The following is a 15,892-nucleotide window of genomic DNA, read 5'->3' on the forward strand; positions in this document are numbered from 1 at the left end:
CACTGAGCCACCCAGGCGCCCCTAATCGGGTCGTTCTTTGCCTGATCCTCCTGCAACGTCATCAAAGACTTGGCATATTTTCCACATTTGAGAAACTGTGAAACGAAGCATCCAGGAAGGATGTGAAGAGCATATCCCTGCCACCATTTCCCACAGTGTCTTGTGGACAATATCCAGCAATGCCGGAGCACACAAAAAATCTTTCACAAGGCCATGATTGTGCTTATTGGGCTCCAGATTTATGCCAAGAACTTCGTAGGATTTCTGTATGAAATGGACACCATCTCAATCACTATTACACATTTTGCAAAGTTCCTCCTCCATAATGCTTTCTGGCCCTCTGACAGAAGGGTCAAAAACATTGAAAGCACAAGGCAAACACCTTGCATTAAGAGTAAACCAAAAAGGAGCACACTGAAAGAGGAGAGAGGAGGCAAGCCAGCATGTGGAGGCTGGCGTGCAGGCTGTTAGTGCTGCCAAATCTTCCCAGGCACGTTGTTCCCCTGCCTCATGATGCCTGGGAGGCTCATGACGTCAGACGCCCTGGCAGGTGACAGACATCCAGATAATTAGAAACCTCTCTTCCACCGGTCTGCCATTATCATGTCTCTAGTCTGCCTTGTCTTCATTTTAGCTTTCTTTAAGACCATGGATACAAATAGAAAAGGGCACATATGATTTCATCCATTTTCACCATCTCAGTACAGCCCTGTAACCCGCACCCGCACGGTAGCAGCAGCACATTATAGGTTCCCAGAAACCTCACTGAGGTGAAGCACTGTTCTGATTCCTAACAGTGGACAACAGTTTTGCCAGGGCTTGTATTTTTCTTTTAATGGAGCCATGCGGTAAATAGTCTGTTTTGCCTGGCTTCTCTTACTTCAGCGTTGTTGGTGAGATTCATCCACATGTTGAAGTAATTGTGGATCAATCATTGCTGAATCCTAGTCTGTTGTATGAATATACCACAATTTATCCATTCTACTATTGAGAAACATTTGAGTAGTTTTAGGCGATTATGTGTAGTACATGCAAGAATATCCTAATGCATGCTTTTGGTGCAACCTCTCTGGGGAGTGGATACTAGGGACTGAAATGGCTGGGTCAGAGGGTGTGCATATAGTCAGCTTTTGTGGATTGTGTGAGTGTTCCAAAGGGTCGTACCAGTGTGAACTCCCATCAACAATGTAGTTTGCGCCATATCACCATACTTGGCATTTTCTTCATTATTTTACCTCTTCTGGGGGTCTGTGTGTGCCATTCCCTGTTTTAGTAGTTAGGTTATGGATTGCCATGAAAATGAAGGAAAAGCTAAACTTCGAATTTTTTAAAAAGATTTATTTATTTTAGAGTGGGGGGGAGCAAAGTGAGAGAAAGAGAGAAACTTAAGTAGACTCTGCGCTGAGGGTGGAGCCTGAGGGTGGAGCCTGATGCGGGGCTCAATCCCACGACCCCGAGATCATGACCTGAGCCTAAACCAAGAGCTGGATGTTTAACCGACTGCACCACCCAGGTGCTCCAAAAAAGCTAATGTAAAAACAAAAATGACTGATTTTTATATTTTTGACAGAGGGATCAGGTGGAATCCATTCATACACTGGCCATTTATTTTCTCTAAATGAAAATGGGCAGGTTAATTTATTAAGCCATTGTGTTATCCTTATATATACAGGTATGAATGTTTATATAGATGTGCATATATGTACAAGTATAAATATATGTGTTTTGTTTGACATCTGTGCCTCCTCTATGCTAGGCACTGCTATTCTACCATCATGAAAAAAAATCACTGTATTGATATTTTGATGTAGGTTTCTTTTTAAAATATTTTGGATATAGTAAACAAATGAGATGTCCAACAATCGTCATAGGAAAAGAAATATCAGTTTAGAAAAATGTGTCAAATTTGACTAACCTAGAATGCTAGTTACATAGTCCCAGAATTAATATTAACCTTACCTTGACTACATCTGCTCTCTAGCTATCCACTTTCCACAGCAGTTAGGTCCCTGAGAGATAGCACACAAGAAGAAACTATGAGAAGCAGACCACATTCCTGCTCAACTTCTGCCCATGCTCATTGCCAGATCTCTAATCCTGATGACCTAGCTGATGACCTAGCACTCTCCATGCTTCTCTCAAGGTTCTTCAGAGCCTAAGCCAGAGCAGAAAACCTGTTGTTCTTCTTTTTTAGAGAGGGGCAGAGGGAAAGGGAGAGAGAATCTTTAGCAGGCTCCACGCCCAATGTGGAGCCCGATGCAGGACTCAGTCTCACAACCCTGAGATCATGACGTAAGCCAAAATCAAGAGTCGGATGCTTAGCCAGTTGAGCCACCCAGGCACCCCTCTTTTTTCCTTTTATGTAATCTCTGCTCCCAACATGGTGCTTGAACTCATGACCCCAAGATCAAGAGTTGCATGCTCTTCCAACTGAGCCAGCCAGGTGCCCTCGATAAACTGTGCTTCTTCAGTTCCCCAGCCTTGCCTTCATCCAGAACAAAAATGTACCTCCAAAGCAAAAGCACACTCATCCCAAAGTCAACTCCTTCCCTACCAAGTACCACCTAAAATGCTGCCTCAAAAGGAAGAGTGAAAAAGAAAGACCACAGAGGGAGGAAGGGAAGTGATAACTCTCTCATAGCTCCTTCCAGAATTTTACGCTTTTTCCAGTGATCTGGGGCCAGAATAGAGGCAGAGTGACTGATGTGGAGACTTTCTTCATAATCCAAGGCCAGAGATGTTAACTAGGGCCTAGGCATGTGGAGAAGGAAAGGGGGGGTGGACATGAAAGACATCTTGGGAGGAGACTCCATTTGGCTTTGCCATGAGTTAAAAGTGGGAGGAGCAGAAGGTAGCTTCAAGCTTTCTTAGACAACTGGATAGACAGCGCCCTGCTTACCAAGATAGGAAGAGGGAGAAAATGGGGAGGTTTGTCCATGGAAATAAGTTCAAATTTGGACATTAATTTTTACATGTTGCAAATATGTTGTCCTGCTTTTTTTTTCTGTTATTTGCAGCAATTCACTCATACATTCTTGTTAGAGAGCCTATTCCTTGCTGAGAAACACTAAAAAAGCTGGCAGAAATTCTCATGCAAACCGTTAATGACTGCCTGACACGTTCCTTCATGATCTGAAGATTTCCTAAAGCAGCCCCACAGACAAAGATTTTAATATACGTTTAGTACTTTCCAAGGTGCCCCTGACCTAGGTTATCATTGGGAATGCACCCATCTCCATTCTCCTTGAGAAATTCCCTGTGGTCTCTTGGGATAAGGAAAGCCCAGGATAAAGATTTCAATCAGTACTCGCAAAATGTTCTTTAATTGTTGGTTGATACTAAGAACAAGTTAAAACATGCATAATTGATTAATTCCCTTCAGATCATACTCTTATTATTTCTAGTATTTCCCATCAGCAATCATAAAAGTTGAGTTATACAAAACGTCCATTTAATAACAGCGGAAAAGAAAAGAAAGACATTACTATTATAGTCTTAAACTTGGTGGCAGCTATTTAAACAGGAGAGTAAAGATTTCCATTCAGAGGCACTGCAAAACAGATGGTAACATACGTATTTTTTTAAGAGGTGAGGACATGTGTAAGCATCCATCTGGAAGTAATTCTAATTCTAAAATGTCTATTGTTATTAGTAAGCTTTCAGTTGACTTCCCCTCCTAGAACAATGAACTAGCTTTTTCTTAAAATAGCCCCCAAATTATTCAGACAATAAAAAGACAAAAAATTTTTGAAGACTCATAGTTTTGCACAGAGGAAGAGCTAAGATCTCTCACTAACCCATGAGCTCCTAAGAACTGTTAGCTGTCTGTGTCATATAAAGTGGAAGATACAGCTCTGAATGGAGTTTTGGTCCATTTGACTATGTAGAAGTCAGTGCAAGTAACTTCCAGCTCGTCATTAATATTTCATGAGCTGGAGTGAGCTGGACTTCTTTCTGGTGGTGACTGTACCACAGGGTAATGTGCCAACACTCCCTCAAACTTGAAATGGTTTTATTTCAGGATCCAGCTAAACAAAATGGAAACATCACTGTTGACCTGGGTTCAGCTTATTTCCCAGCAGCTAAGAGTAACAGGTGGAAGCCTTGGGCAGGCAGTGGACTTGGCTGTGACTTAATTAACATCAGGTGATCTGGTATTAACGCTTGGACTCTGTGACTCAGAGAAAGCTTCATTCACCTGTTGGTGTCTTCAGACTAAGTAGCTGAACCCAGAGAGCGTTCAGGAGTGAATGGATGGGCCCTGCTGATTTCAGTTGGTCTGTTTTTCAAACCTCATGGTATAGATTCTTGAATGAGAGAGACTTCCTGTGGCTTAACCAGCCTCAAAGCCAAACACCCTCAGAAGCGACCCCCTTCAGGTCCTGGAAGCGCAGTGCTGATCACACCCTATTTGCACCTCCCTCTAACTTGTGTAAGGACTTTGAACACTTCCCTTTCCCCAGCCTGGTCACTTGAATTCTTCCAGTTCTTCAGAAGTTAGGCGCCCTCTGAGAGGGACCTGGATCCTAGCTTCCTCCACTGCCCCGGGCCAGTGAGCGCCCAGCTTGAAGAACAGACATGTGCAGCACCTGCAGGAGGCTCACACTCAGCCATCTGCCACGTGGCTGTTGAGCACACCCTGGGTGTGCTTGCGCTGTGGCAGGGTGGAGGAGAATGTAGAATATAAACCTAAAGGTGGCATCTGTGAAAACTCATCGTGCATCCAGGGCAAAATAATGCTAGAAAAAGCTTTGCAGGCTGGGGAAACTTTAAATGGCAGGAAGATCAAAATCAGGGTAAAATTAGGAGAAATGCTGTGAAATACTCAGCAGTGTTACTGCAGAACAAGGAAATCAAGAGTGTCTCTTGAGGCTGCAGCACAGAGAATATTCCTGGAGTATCACCGCCGCTCTTTTGATGGGGCTCAGTGCCACTGGCAGTGAGAGCTCAGCAAGCAGTGCAAGACAGATGAACAGAAGTGGCTCCCAAGGAAGGGAGCGTTGTTCCTGGTACAGACCCAATCATTTGAACAGGCTCAAAAAAATTTCGGGGGAGAGAGCTACAGGGCATGATGGGAAAGAAGGGATAATTTGCGTGCACCATTGTAGTGCAAGAGGAAGCGTCACACTCAGGGTCTCATGCTCATTTGTAGTCAGCCTAGTAGAGTTGGTATATTTGGAGTTACTAAAGCTACAAAATACCAGAAATAGTTCTCGGCCTTCACCTCCCACCCCATCTGGACTTCACTTGTAACTCCTCCATTGTGAAAACCGAGGAAGGGCAAAATGTAAATCAGTTACTTCTGCAACATCTGGTAAGGAAGGTGTGGGAATGACTGAGCTGATGGGTAGCGAGGATGCAGGGCGTCCTGTGCTCTATGCCCACCCCATCTCCACTCTTCTTTATCTAAGATGAGAGGGCTGCATAACAATTTCTCCCACTCATAAACCATCTTTCTTGTGAAACATTTGATGTTTTAAACATGTCGACAGCCTTATCTGTATTACAATTTAAAGAATCTTTCCAAAATATTTAAAGAATCAGAGAGACCCCACGGGTCTGGGAGGTAATGATTCCACTGTGAGGCAAGTGACCGGGCTAATGGGTTCTTGCATCCCAATGACATCATGATCCCAGAAAATGAATGGAAAATTCTAGAGGTGGCTACCTACTGTATGATTTCATTTATACGACATTCTGGAAAACATAAAACTAAAGGTAAGCAAAGCTACATCCTTTTAAACCTTGAAAGTTACCCCCAAATCTCAATATATTCAAAAGTGGGAAAGTCATAGGGGCCACATTTTCTAATCAGTGCAAAAATATTATATATAACCTAATGACAGGCTAGTCAAGAAATTAAAAATAAGCTTCTGAAAAACCTTGCATAAAAAGAAGTCTGAGCTTACATTTGATCTGAGTTCTTTGGATTAAACAGTAGTGCCACATATTAGAACTCATAGTTACGATCAAAGCAGTAATTGGATAAAAGTGTGTAGCCCAAAATGCATTAATGAGAAAACAGCAATGATGGAAAAGAAATCAACTAAGAATTTAGTGCCAGAGGTGAGGGAGAAAACAAAGTCGTTTTCGAGAAAGATAAAGAATAAAAACAAATTCATGAAATTTACAGTGATAAAACTAAGTTATTTTACCAGCAAAAACAGCTTTATTCAAGAATAGCAGAGAATTGCAATTTAGGACAGGCAAGCCATGGCAAAAAAAAACCCATAGGCTAGTCCAACAAAGGAGAGAATGTTATTTTATGGAGAAGGAGGAAGCTAGGGGAGGGGTTGTTTTGGAAAAAATGTCCATTTGAGAAAAGCAAGAGTTCAGGGTGATGAGGGTTTCTCATTGGCTGGGTTGCTGGGGTAGTTGATTTCTCCAAGGAGATGCAATGTGTATATTTTCCTGTTGTGGCCTGTAATTGATGATTCTTTCCTGTTGGGGATTCTTCAGTTGGGGTGTGTAATTGGCAGTTCTTCCTGTAATTGACATCAACTGGTAAGGGGGTGAGAGCTCCCCCTTCTGGTCTCCCGACTCCCTTTTAGTGAGGTTTCCCTTTATTCATTTTCATACACTCATGATCCACATTGGAGTACTACCCAACGGGAAAATACTTCAAAAGCCAAGGTGTGTTAAAAAGGAACTCAGAGGCTGTATAGGTGGAGTTGAAATTTGGGTTGCCTTCATGGGAAGTTTGCCTCTCTAGTTTCCTTATACATTGGTTTAACTTTCAGGGCTCTGAACCGTCCCCTGATGGTAGGATCATTTTCTAAGAATTGCTGAGGATGGTTCTGAATTTATGCCCTCTAAGGTTCTTGTTGCTCCTTCATTGGCATCTTGTCTATGAGTCTGTACCCTTGTTTATGATTCTAACAGGTCTTAGGCCTTAAGAGGGAAGTTTTTTTTTCATACAGTACTTGATGTGTCATCATATTCCCAATGTAATTCAAAAATGTCTGTTTTCAGAGGTTGGAAACTATAATGAAAATAAACAGCTGTTGATGATCATCCAAGCACCAAGTTTAAGTTTACCAGAAATAACTTTTCTGCGCTAATTAAGGTCAGGTTACATTTTTTTCTAACAAGATACTACTTTTGATTCCAAATTACTAAAAGCGTATGACCAAGATTAGGAGTTTGCCTTGGCTTTTGCTTGAACTTTGAAAGAATTCTCTTAAATGCCAGGTTCCTAGGAATTGGGAAAAGCCATATTTGAGTAGGATTATCTTTTGGTTAAGATCTGACTATTTAATAAATTGCCAACCTAGGTTATTCCCATTTCCTCAGGCTGCTCTTTAAATGCCATAAATTATAGAATAAAGCCTCTGAGGTCACGGACGTTGGTTTTGCATTCATAGAACTTTGCAAACAAAGGCAGCAGTCACTGGGGCATTATGCCTGTGACATCCCAACGTGCACTGAAGTGATGCTCAGCAGTCCATGCCATATACTCGCCTAAAGAGGAAAACAATAGCAAAGATAAAGAAGCACTGACTCCATGGTATTTAGAGAGAATTAATGGAAATGAAATGCGTACAGAGTTCTCCCACAGATATGGTAAGGGCAAAGGAAAAAAGATACATAAAGCTAGTTCGGCTAATCAGATCATATGCCAGTGTCTGAAAGGACTAGCTGAGCGAATACATACCAATGGTATATTTAAAGAATCTTGTAAATAGGTAGCGTTCATTCAGTATATGTTTTTAGGGATGCCTGGGTGGCTCAGTAGGTTAAGCGTCTGCCTTCGGCTCAGGTCCTGATCCCAGGGTCCTGGGATTGAGCCTCACATTGGGCTCCTTGCTCAGCAGGGAATCTGCTTCTCCCCCTCCCTCTGCAGCTCCCCCTGCTTGTGCACTTGCTCTCTCTCTCTGACAAAGTCTTTATAATACATGTTTTTAGGCCTCATGTTAATCAGCTATCACATTGAAAAATTAAGTCTCTACAAATATTTTATGACCCTAAATATGCAACTCTCCCAGAAGCAATTACACTTTTGTCTTTCAAACAAGCAGGCAGTAATTTGAAGCATCACATTCTGACAGTGGTAAGATGACTATTAATAATGAGTTTCAGTAAATTTGCAAACTAGATGAAATGGATGGATTTTTTTTACAGGAGATGAAAAACATACCATATTGACTCAAAGAAAGGAAGAAATGAAAAAGAGCAGAAATGAAAGAAGAAATTGAAAACATAGTCAACAAGCCACTCTTGAGAGATTTCAGTAATTTTACAGGCAAATTCTGCAAATCTTCAGGACGAACAAAAATAATTTCCTAATAAAGTTAGATAGGGGTGCCTGGATGGCTTAGTTAGTTGGGCATCCAGCTCTTGGTTTCTGCTCAAGTCGCGATCGCCGGGTCGTGAGATCAAGCCCCACATCGGCGCCATAGAGTTTGCTTCAGATTCTCTCCCTCCTTCTCCTTCCCTGCCCCTCCCCCCCGTGCACATAAATTAATTAAATCTTTACTCTTAAAAAAAGATTGTTTTTTAAAACTCCTTATCAATCTCAGCAGTATAATAAAAGAATAACCATCTTTTAGACCCAAGAAGAGTTTACTTAGTAAGGTAAAGGTGATTCAAAATTAAGAAATTCATTAATCTAATTTACTTCATTCACTATTCAAAGGGGAAAATTCATATTCTTAAATAGATTCATATTCTCAATAGATTTTTTAACTGATAGAATTCAACAGTGCTCGCTTCGGCAGCACATACAGTGATAGAATTCAACATTTTGAAAAACTAAAGAAAATTTTCAAACATACTTAAGTGTTCAGAGGAAGGGGACGCCTGCGTGGCTCAATCAGTTAAACATCCAACTCTTGATTTCAGCTCAGGTCATGATCTCAGGGTTGTGAGATGGAGCCCGGGTTTGGGCTTAACATTCTCTCTCCCTCTCCCTCCCCCCAGCTTGCGTCCTTGCTATCAAAAAAAAAATTTTTTTTGTAGAGAGGAAGGTATAACAAAGTCCGTATGTTAATGACACAATCCAACAATTATCAGTATTTTGCTAATATTTAATATTCAGATTTTATTAACACTTTTTGCCTTTTCTCACACTCTCCTATTCCACCATGGCTCAGCATGGCATAAATCGTCAAGACTAACTACTCCCTCCACTGAACATTCCAGCACCTAGTAACTGAGTGAAAACCATTGCTATTCATTTAGAAATTTTAGCACTGAGAGGAGATAGGTTGCTCAAAGATTTTATAGGAATAGCATACATTTCTTGTTTATCCAAAGTTCTAAATGATTCAAGATGTCAGCATTACTAAACCACGTGTAAGGTTTCCAAGAAACCATACAAGAAACTCTAATATTAAACAGAGGAAAAATTAAATAGATTATGAAGCTAAGTTGAAACTCTACGAAGATGAATTGAAACATGGAACACTGAGAAAAGAAAGGAAGAATTGTAAGTGAGGAAAATGCTTAACAACCATGACTAGTCCAAGAAATACGAAAAGAACATAATCATCCAGCATTATTCAGCGTGGAAGAACAAACTAGAAAGATTACAACTGTATACAGTGCTGTAAATTTTAATACAGTGTCAGTCACATGCACCTCTCATCTTGTCTGATAAAAGACTTCCGTGTTCAAAAGAAGACAATGCCTTTTATATATATAATCCTTTCAGGAACCATCAGTAAGGTGTAAGTCCAGCAATAGGTGCATGGATGAGTAAATTGTGTACATCTAGACAATGGAATACTGCTCAGAAATTTTTAAAAAAGGAATGAATGATTGATATACATAACCATCGTGAAATAATCAGGCTGAGTGAAGGAAGCCAGACAAAAAAGATTCCATTTGTATAAAATTCTTAAAAATGCAAATTAACAGATGGTGGGAGAAAGTAGATCAGTGATTGTTGAAAACAGGCAGGAGCAGATGAGGGGGGCCTGCAGGAGGGAGTCCTCAAGGGTGTGAGGACGCTTGAGGTGGATAATGCAGTCATGATTGTAGTGGTAGTTTCACAGGTGTGTGCGTGCCAGAACTTAGCAAATTATGCCCTATAAACAGTATGTGCAGACTGTATGTTTGTTCCACCTTAATAGAGCCATTTTCAAAAATGTGTAAGAACAGACTTGGATGTCATTTGCCTTTGATTTCTGAAGGCTGTCTTTAGTCATGAGCAACCCTACGATGTTCTCTCAGAGGAGTTTGCTCACTAAATCATTAAGTCTTCCCAGGATTTACAAACATGAGGTGTGTACAAGCAAATAAAATGTGTTAACTAATAAGATAGGCAGGAGGGGTGGGTGGCACCTGGGTGGCTCAGTCAGTTGGGCAGCTGACTCTTGGTTTCACTCAGGTCATGATCTCAGTGTCCTGGGATCGAGCCCCGCAGCAGACTCCACGCTGAGCTCAAGTCAGCTTGAGAGTCTCTCTCCTGCTCCTTCTGCCCCTCCCCCCCACTTGTACTCTCTATCTCTTGGTAAAATAAATAAATGATAAGATAAGCAGGCACAACTTATTTTGTACTATGTAACTAATAGAAGAAATTATGCTTAACTCCGTAAAACTGTCTTCTTCCAGAAACCTCCAGCACACATTATACATATGGGCAAAGTGCCATCAGTCTTCTCGTTAAAGTCATGAAGAAGTCAAAGGTACCTACAAGTACTGCTACTTTTCAGTATTTACAGATCTTCTTGGCCAATGAAATAAGACCAAGGCGAGGAAGCATCTTGGACTTGGAAAGGTACAGAAAGTAAACCGACAAGTGTGACTATTTATAGACCGTATGATCATCCGCCTAGAAAACCCAAGAGGATCAGTAGAAAGACTACTAGAATTAATGAGAGAAGTCAGCGGGGAGGCCAGATAGAGTACCCTTAGCCTTCCTGTGCACCAAAATAACTACTTAGAAACTTGAAGTGGGGAAGTATTTACAACGCAAAAACGGATCCATAAAATACTCAGAAATAAACCTATCAAAAATGTGCAAGACCTGTTTGAGGAAAGTCTTTAAAATCTACAGAAGAGAGGCTCTCAGTGAACACGTATTTCATGTACTGATTGGGAAGACCCAGTGTTGCAAAGATGTTGGAAAAGTAGTCCCTTGAAACCCGTTGACGTTACCACGTCACAGTCCTTCCTTCTGGGAAGCTATTGGGATTTTTTTTTGTTAATGAGGCAAGTTGCATCAGTATCTCTTAGAAAATAATTGCCTGGGCCATGTCCTGCTCCCAGCACCTTTGTTTGGAGCCTGTCCTGGCTTGTCCTTGCCCCTCAGTGTCCTGAATGAAGGGAAACCATCATGTCTCTGCTGCAATGGCACAGATGCCTGGAGGAGCCCCAGGTTTCCACCCCGGGGGCATTAAAGGGGGCTTGTCTGCCTGTGGTGCCCATAAAACATGGCTGTGAGCTAGACAGATGTCTGTCTCCACCCTTTGAACAAGTGAGCCGCCCCAGTGTGGGCATCCTGGACTGCTCCGGCGGGGCACTGTGGACGGGAGTTGTGAGCGTTGTTCCGGCTGTGGATGAAAGGACGCTAAACACTTGACCACGTCTCTCTTGCACTCCTGGAGCTACATCCTGGGATAATTAAAAGGGCTACTCCAGAGGACTCATCCTGATTTGGCAGGTACTCAAACGGATGTCATTTCTCATAAACCTATAAATTCAATGTAGTCCTACTCAAAATCCCAACATAGTATTTCTGGACCTAGAAAAACTGATTCCAAAATTTAACTGGAGGAGAAAACAGACATGAACAACCAAAAACAATTTTTTTTAAATTTGTGAAGAGAACTTCACCTACCCAATATAAAAACATATACTAAAACTATAATCATTAAAACAAATTCCAGGGGCACCTGAGTGGCTCAGTCAGTTATGTGTCTGCCTTCGGCTCAGGTCATGATCCTAGGGTCCTGGGATCAACTCCCACATCGGGCTCCCTGCTCAGCGAGGAGCCTGCTTCTCCCTCTGCCTGCCGCTCCCCCCCCCCACTCGTGCTCTCTCTCTCTCTCTCTCTCTGACAAATAAAATCTTAAAAAAAAAAGTCCAGTAGAATATAAGAATTAGTAATAGTAGGAAGAGATAAATCTACTGCTGGAATAGAAGAACACATCCAGAATTTAATCCCAAAGTCCTATTTAAGGTTCTTTAATGTAAGCTTTGGTATTTTTTGCTTTTACTTCACCAACATTTGAATGACAGCATCAAACAGAAAAGTGCACTCGGCAATTTCTCGTTCTTACGTTGCTTTTATGCTTCTCTCCTTCAGCCATTCTCATGGTCCTCAGAAAAAGGGGAGGTTGAAGGGCGTAGACCTTGTTTGCAATGGCTTGTGGTCCACTGGGACAGGCCAGGGGGACTGTCCCTGCAGATGGCAGGACAGATCAGAGCAGGCCAGGGTCCCCAGCCCTCCCTTGCTTCCTGGGAATAATTGAGCAACACTAAGTAGCAGGTGGGGATCTGGGTGCTTTGCACATATTGGAGCAGCCTAACTTCTTCAAGGTTTCACAGCTAGTTAAGGCTTGGACCTGTCAGTCAGTGGGGTCTCAGAACCTGACGGCCTCCCAGGACTTCCGTCCTCCCTCTTGGGACGTTTCCTCTTACTGCCTTGTTAGCATGCCTGCCATCTTGACCTGGCTTCCTCCCACATGAGTGCTCTGGCCCAAGTGCTCACACAGTCATGCCTTGTGGGCATCCCTAACTCAGCTGTCACCTGGGACTGTTCCCTGGCAGTTCAGCCCAGAGGGGACATCACGGCTGCAAAATGCCCTCATTGTAGCTGCCACTGCCATGGCCTTCCGTAGGTGATGTCAGCGTTTGTCTGAGTCCTCTCCTGACCTGCAAGCACCTTAGAGCAGGGACCCCGCCATTCGTCCTTTTATTCAGTGATTGGCAGATGCTAAACGGGAAATGTTGGCTCTAGAAATGGATGATAAGCACCAAATTTTGCCAGAATTCTCAGAAATGACCTGGAAAGAGTCATAATTGTGTCTGTTCAGCGATCCAGACAACTGACTCTCTGGCCTTGTGTGGTGGTAACTGGCCCCCCTTTTGCTTGCACGGTTGCAGCCCATGAGATCTGAGCGGACGGAGATGCGGAAACGGCAGATGCCTGCAGCCCAGGAGACCACGAGCTCCACGCCAGGCCAGCCCGGGGCGGGGGACCGCGGGTCCAACACCTGCTGCTTCTGCTGGTGCTGCTGCTGCAGCTGTTCCTGGTAAGGTCGGGCCTTTTCCCCGTCATGCCCTCCTGATGGGCAAACGGTGTCCCTGAGTAGTGCCAGCTTATGATTAACTCTCGAGGCATTTTTGGTTCTTTTTTTAAATATTTATTTGAGAGAGGGAGAGAGCACGAGTGGGAGGAGCAGAGGGAGAGGGAGAGAGAATCTCAAGCAGACTCCGTGCTGAGTGTGGATCCCAATGTGGGGCTCAAACTCACGACCCTGAAATCATGACCTGAGCTGAAAGCTTGAGTTGGACACTTAACTGACTAAGCCACCAGGTGCCCCCATACATATTTTTAAACAACTACTATATGCCTGACACTGATTTGGGATCTGTGAAGGACAACAACAAACACACACACACACACACACACACACACACACACACACACACGAAGGGGCTCTGTATTCCAGCTCAAGGGATTTCTATTCAAATCCCTGAAATCAGGTTAGTGTGTTAAACAACTAAAGAATAGTCTTAAGGCCACTGGTGATCAAATATTAATATTTGGGCAGAAACAATAACTAGATGGTTAGAAAGGAGTGAACTCAAGGCAGTGTACTTGGTAATAAAGGCTTTGTAGAGGAGTTAGAATTTAAGGTGGGTCTTAAAGGTTAAGGTTAAGTAGAGGGCGCCTGGATTTTATCTTCTGTTTTTCTTTCATGAATTTCATGTTTTCAGAAAGAGAAATGTCAAAATAAATGCTTACCAGAAGAATGTAAAAATATAGGCTAACTTACTGGTGTACAGTAAGATACACAGTCTTTGCTTCAAAAGAGAGATACACAACTTGAATGGAAAATATCCTTGACCATTTGAGTCATTGTCAAAGGTCTGGAGGAATGTATAGAGTTTATATCTAGAAATCATAGGAACATTAGGTGGCATTTCTGAAATCTTGGCTACAAGAAGTGCTTATGCCCACCAAATGTGTGCCTAACTTCAGGCAACTAAAATATTGTATGTTTATGTGGTCTTGACCACAAGTTGGACCAAAACCTCACTCCCCAGGAGAGAAGTTGACCAAGTGATAGTACAGCTATGAAAAACAGTGACAGGACTGTTATAATTGGGGCGAAGCAGGTGGAGGCTGACATTAAATGTCCAGGAAAATTTGGTCTCTTGCTTGATTTGAGCTAGTGTTAACTTCCAAGAAGTTCCCATCCAGTAGATGGGACCCAGCAGTACCACACTCTGAGGCCTGATGGAATCATGATGGTGGGTGCTTGGCCTGTTCAGAGCAAAACCCCAGATGGCAAGTGGGAATATGAGGGACGTGGGGCTGGCAGGAGCCAAGCGGTCTGGCACTCCAGCAAGGCTTCAGCCCCGAGTAGGCATCTAAAGGACTCGGCAGGAATCCGGAGGAGAGGCCCGTGTTTGCACACTGTACACACGTGGGTGTCCAGGACCCTCCCTAGACCGGAAAGATACCCACTAGTGATGACGGGGTTTCATTTCAGCCCCTCTTCCAGTCCTTCACTCTGCTAATCAGTTTCAGTGAGGTAATTAGAGGTGATTGTGTGAGAGATGGGCAGAGATATCCTGGTGTGGGGAGACTCCTGTTGACCCTGTCACCCTCCCTTCTCTGCTGCCTCAGAGGGACACAGGAGGCCGAGATCGTGGCCTGAACAATGTGCTCCACCGATGGTGTAAGCATAGCAGATGGTGGCCTGCTGTTTCCAGAGCAGGCTCCTACTGGCACCCAACTAGGGTGAATAAATTACGGAGCTGTGCTTAGACATCATCATCATCATAGCCAACACTCCTGCAGCACATATTTTATGTGTACTTAACAGACAATAGAGCAATGAGAAACAATGTTGAATTGTTATATTGTACACTGAAACTCATATAACACTGTATGTTCATTATGCTTCAATTAAAAGAATACAATGGAGCAATGTCTTCAAAGAACTGGAGAAAAGTAATGGAAAACTTAGTCAAACTATAATTCAAGAGTTGGGGGTAAAACAAGACATTTTCAGACATACAAAGGCCAAGAGAGCTGTCTTCAGACCTACCCTAAAAGAACAAGAAAGGGTGTACTTCAGGAAGAAAAAGTGAACCCAGAGGACATGTCATGGGAAACAAGTAACAATCATGGACGCAAAACTGATCAAATATAGCTATAAAACATCATATTTAATTTTAAAAAGAATCCAACATTGTAAGAAAATAATCTCATGTTCATGGTAGACAGGTAACTTCAGACTTCTTTAGGGAAAAAAATTACATTTTCTTTCCAAATTAATGGTATTCTTGATTAGTCAGAAGTATAACAGTTTCCACATTGATGGAAGACAGTAAAAGAAATATAGAGAACTAAAAAAAAAAAAAAAAAGAAAGAAATATAGAGAACTATCAACATAGGACAAAGGTGATTTCAACAAAAGAGAGAATGAACTATTTTATAAATACCAAGATACCTGGTATTAGGGTGACCAGCTCATCCCAGCTTCCTGGGACTATCTTGGTTTTAGCACTGAAAAGTCCTATGCCCCAGAAAACCCATGAGTCCCAGGCAAACCAAGAAAGTTGGTCACCCTACCTGGTATCCAAATCTACAAAAATACTTCTATTCCTATATTGCAGCTCATGCAAAACCCAATCTCTCCCTTAAAGAAAACAAGATCAATTCCAGATGGTTTAAAGCCCTAAATGTGGGTAGCCAAGAATAAAATACAGA

General features: G+C 42.5%; 1 protein-coding gene across 4 annotated transcripts in view; it reads left to right on the forward strand.

Annotated features, from left to right (window-relative positions):
- Window positions 1-15,892, forward strand: part of RGS20 (regulator of G protein signaling 20) — a 48,803-nt gene that overhangs the window by 20,708 nt on the left and 12,203 nt on the right. For 2 of the 4 annotated variants that reach the window (XM_027616956.2, XM_027617005.2), the window contains 2 exons: window positions 10,555-11,605; window positions 13,051-13,199. In XM_027616956.2, coding sequence (XP_027472757.1) covers window positions 13,054-13,199 — 146 coding nt within the window. In that variant the 5' untranslated portion in view covers window positions 10,555-11,605; window positions 13,051-13,053. Of the gene's footprint in view, window positions 1-6,972; window positions 7,067-10,554; window positions 11,606-13,050; window positions 13,200-15,892 lie in introns of all 4 variants that reach the window. The other 2 variants (XM_027617036.2, XM_027616874.2) reach the window with 2 other exon arrangements.

Source organism: Zalophus californianus, chromosome 4, assembly GCF_009762305.2.
Source record: "Zalophus californianus isolate mZalCal1 chromosome 4, mZalCal1.pri.v2, whole genome shotgun sequence".
Classification (NCBI taxonomy): domain Eukaryota; kingdom Metazoa; phylum Chordata; class Mammalia; order Carnivora; family Otariidae; genus Zalophus; species Zalophus californianus.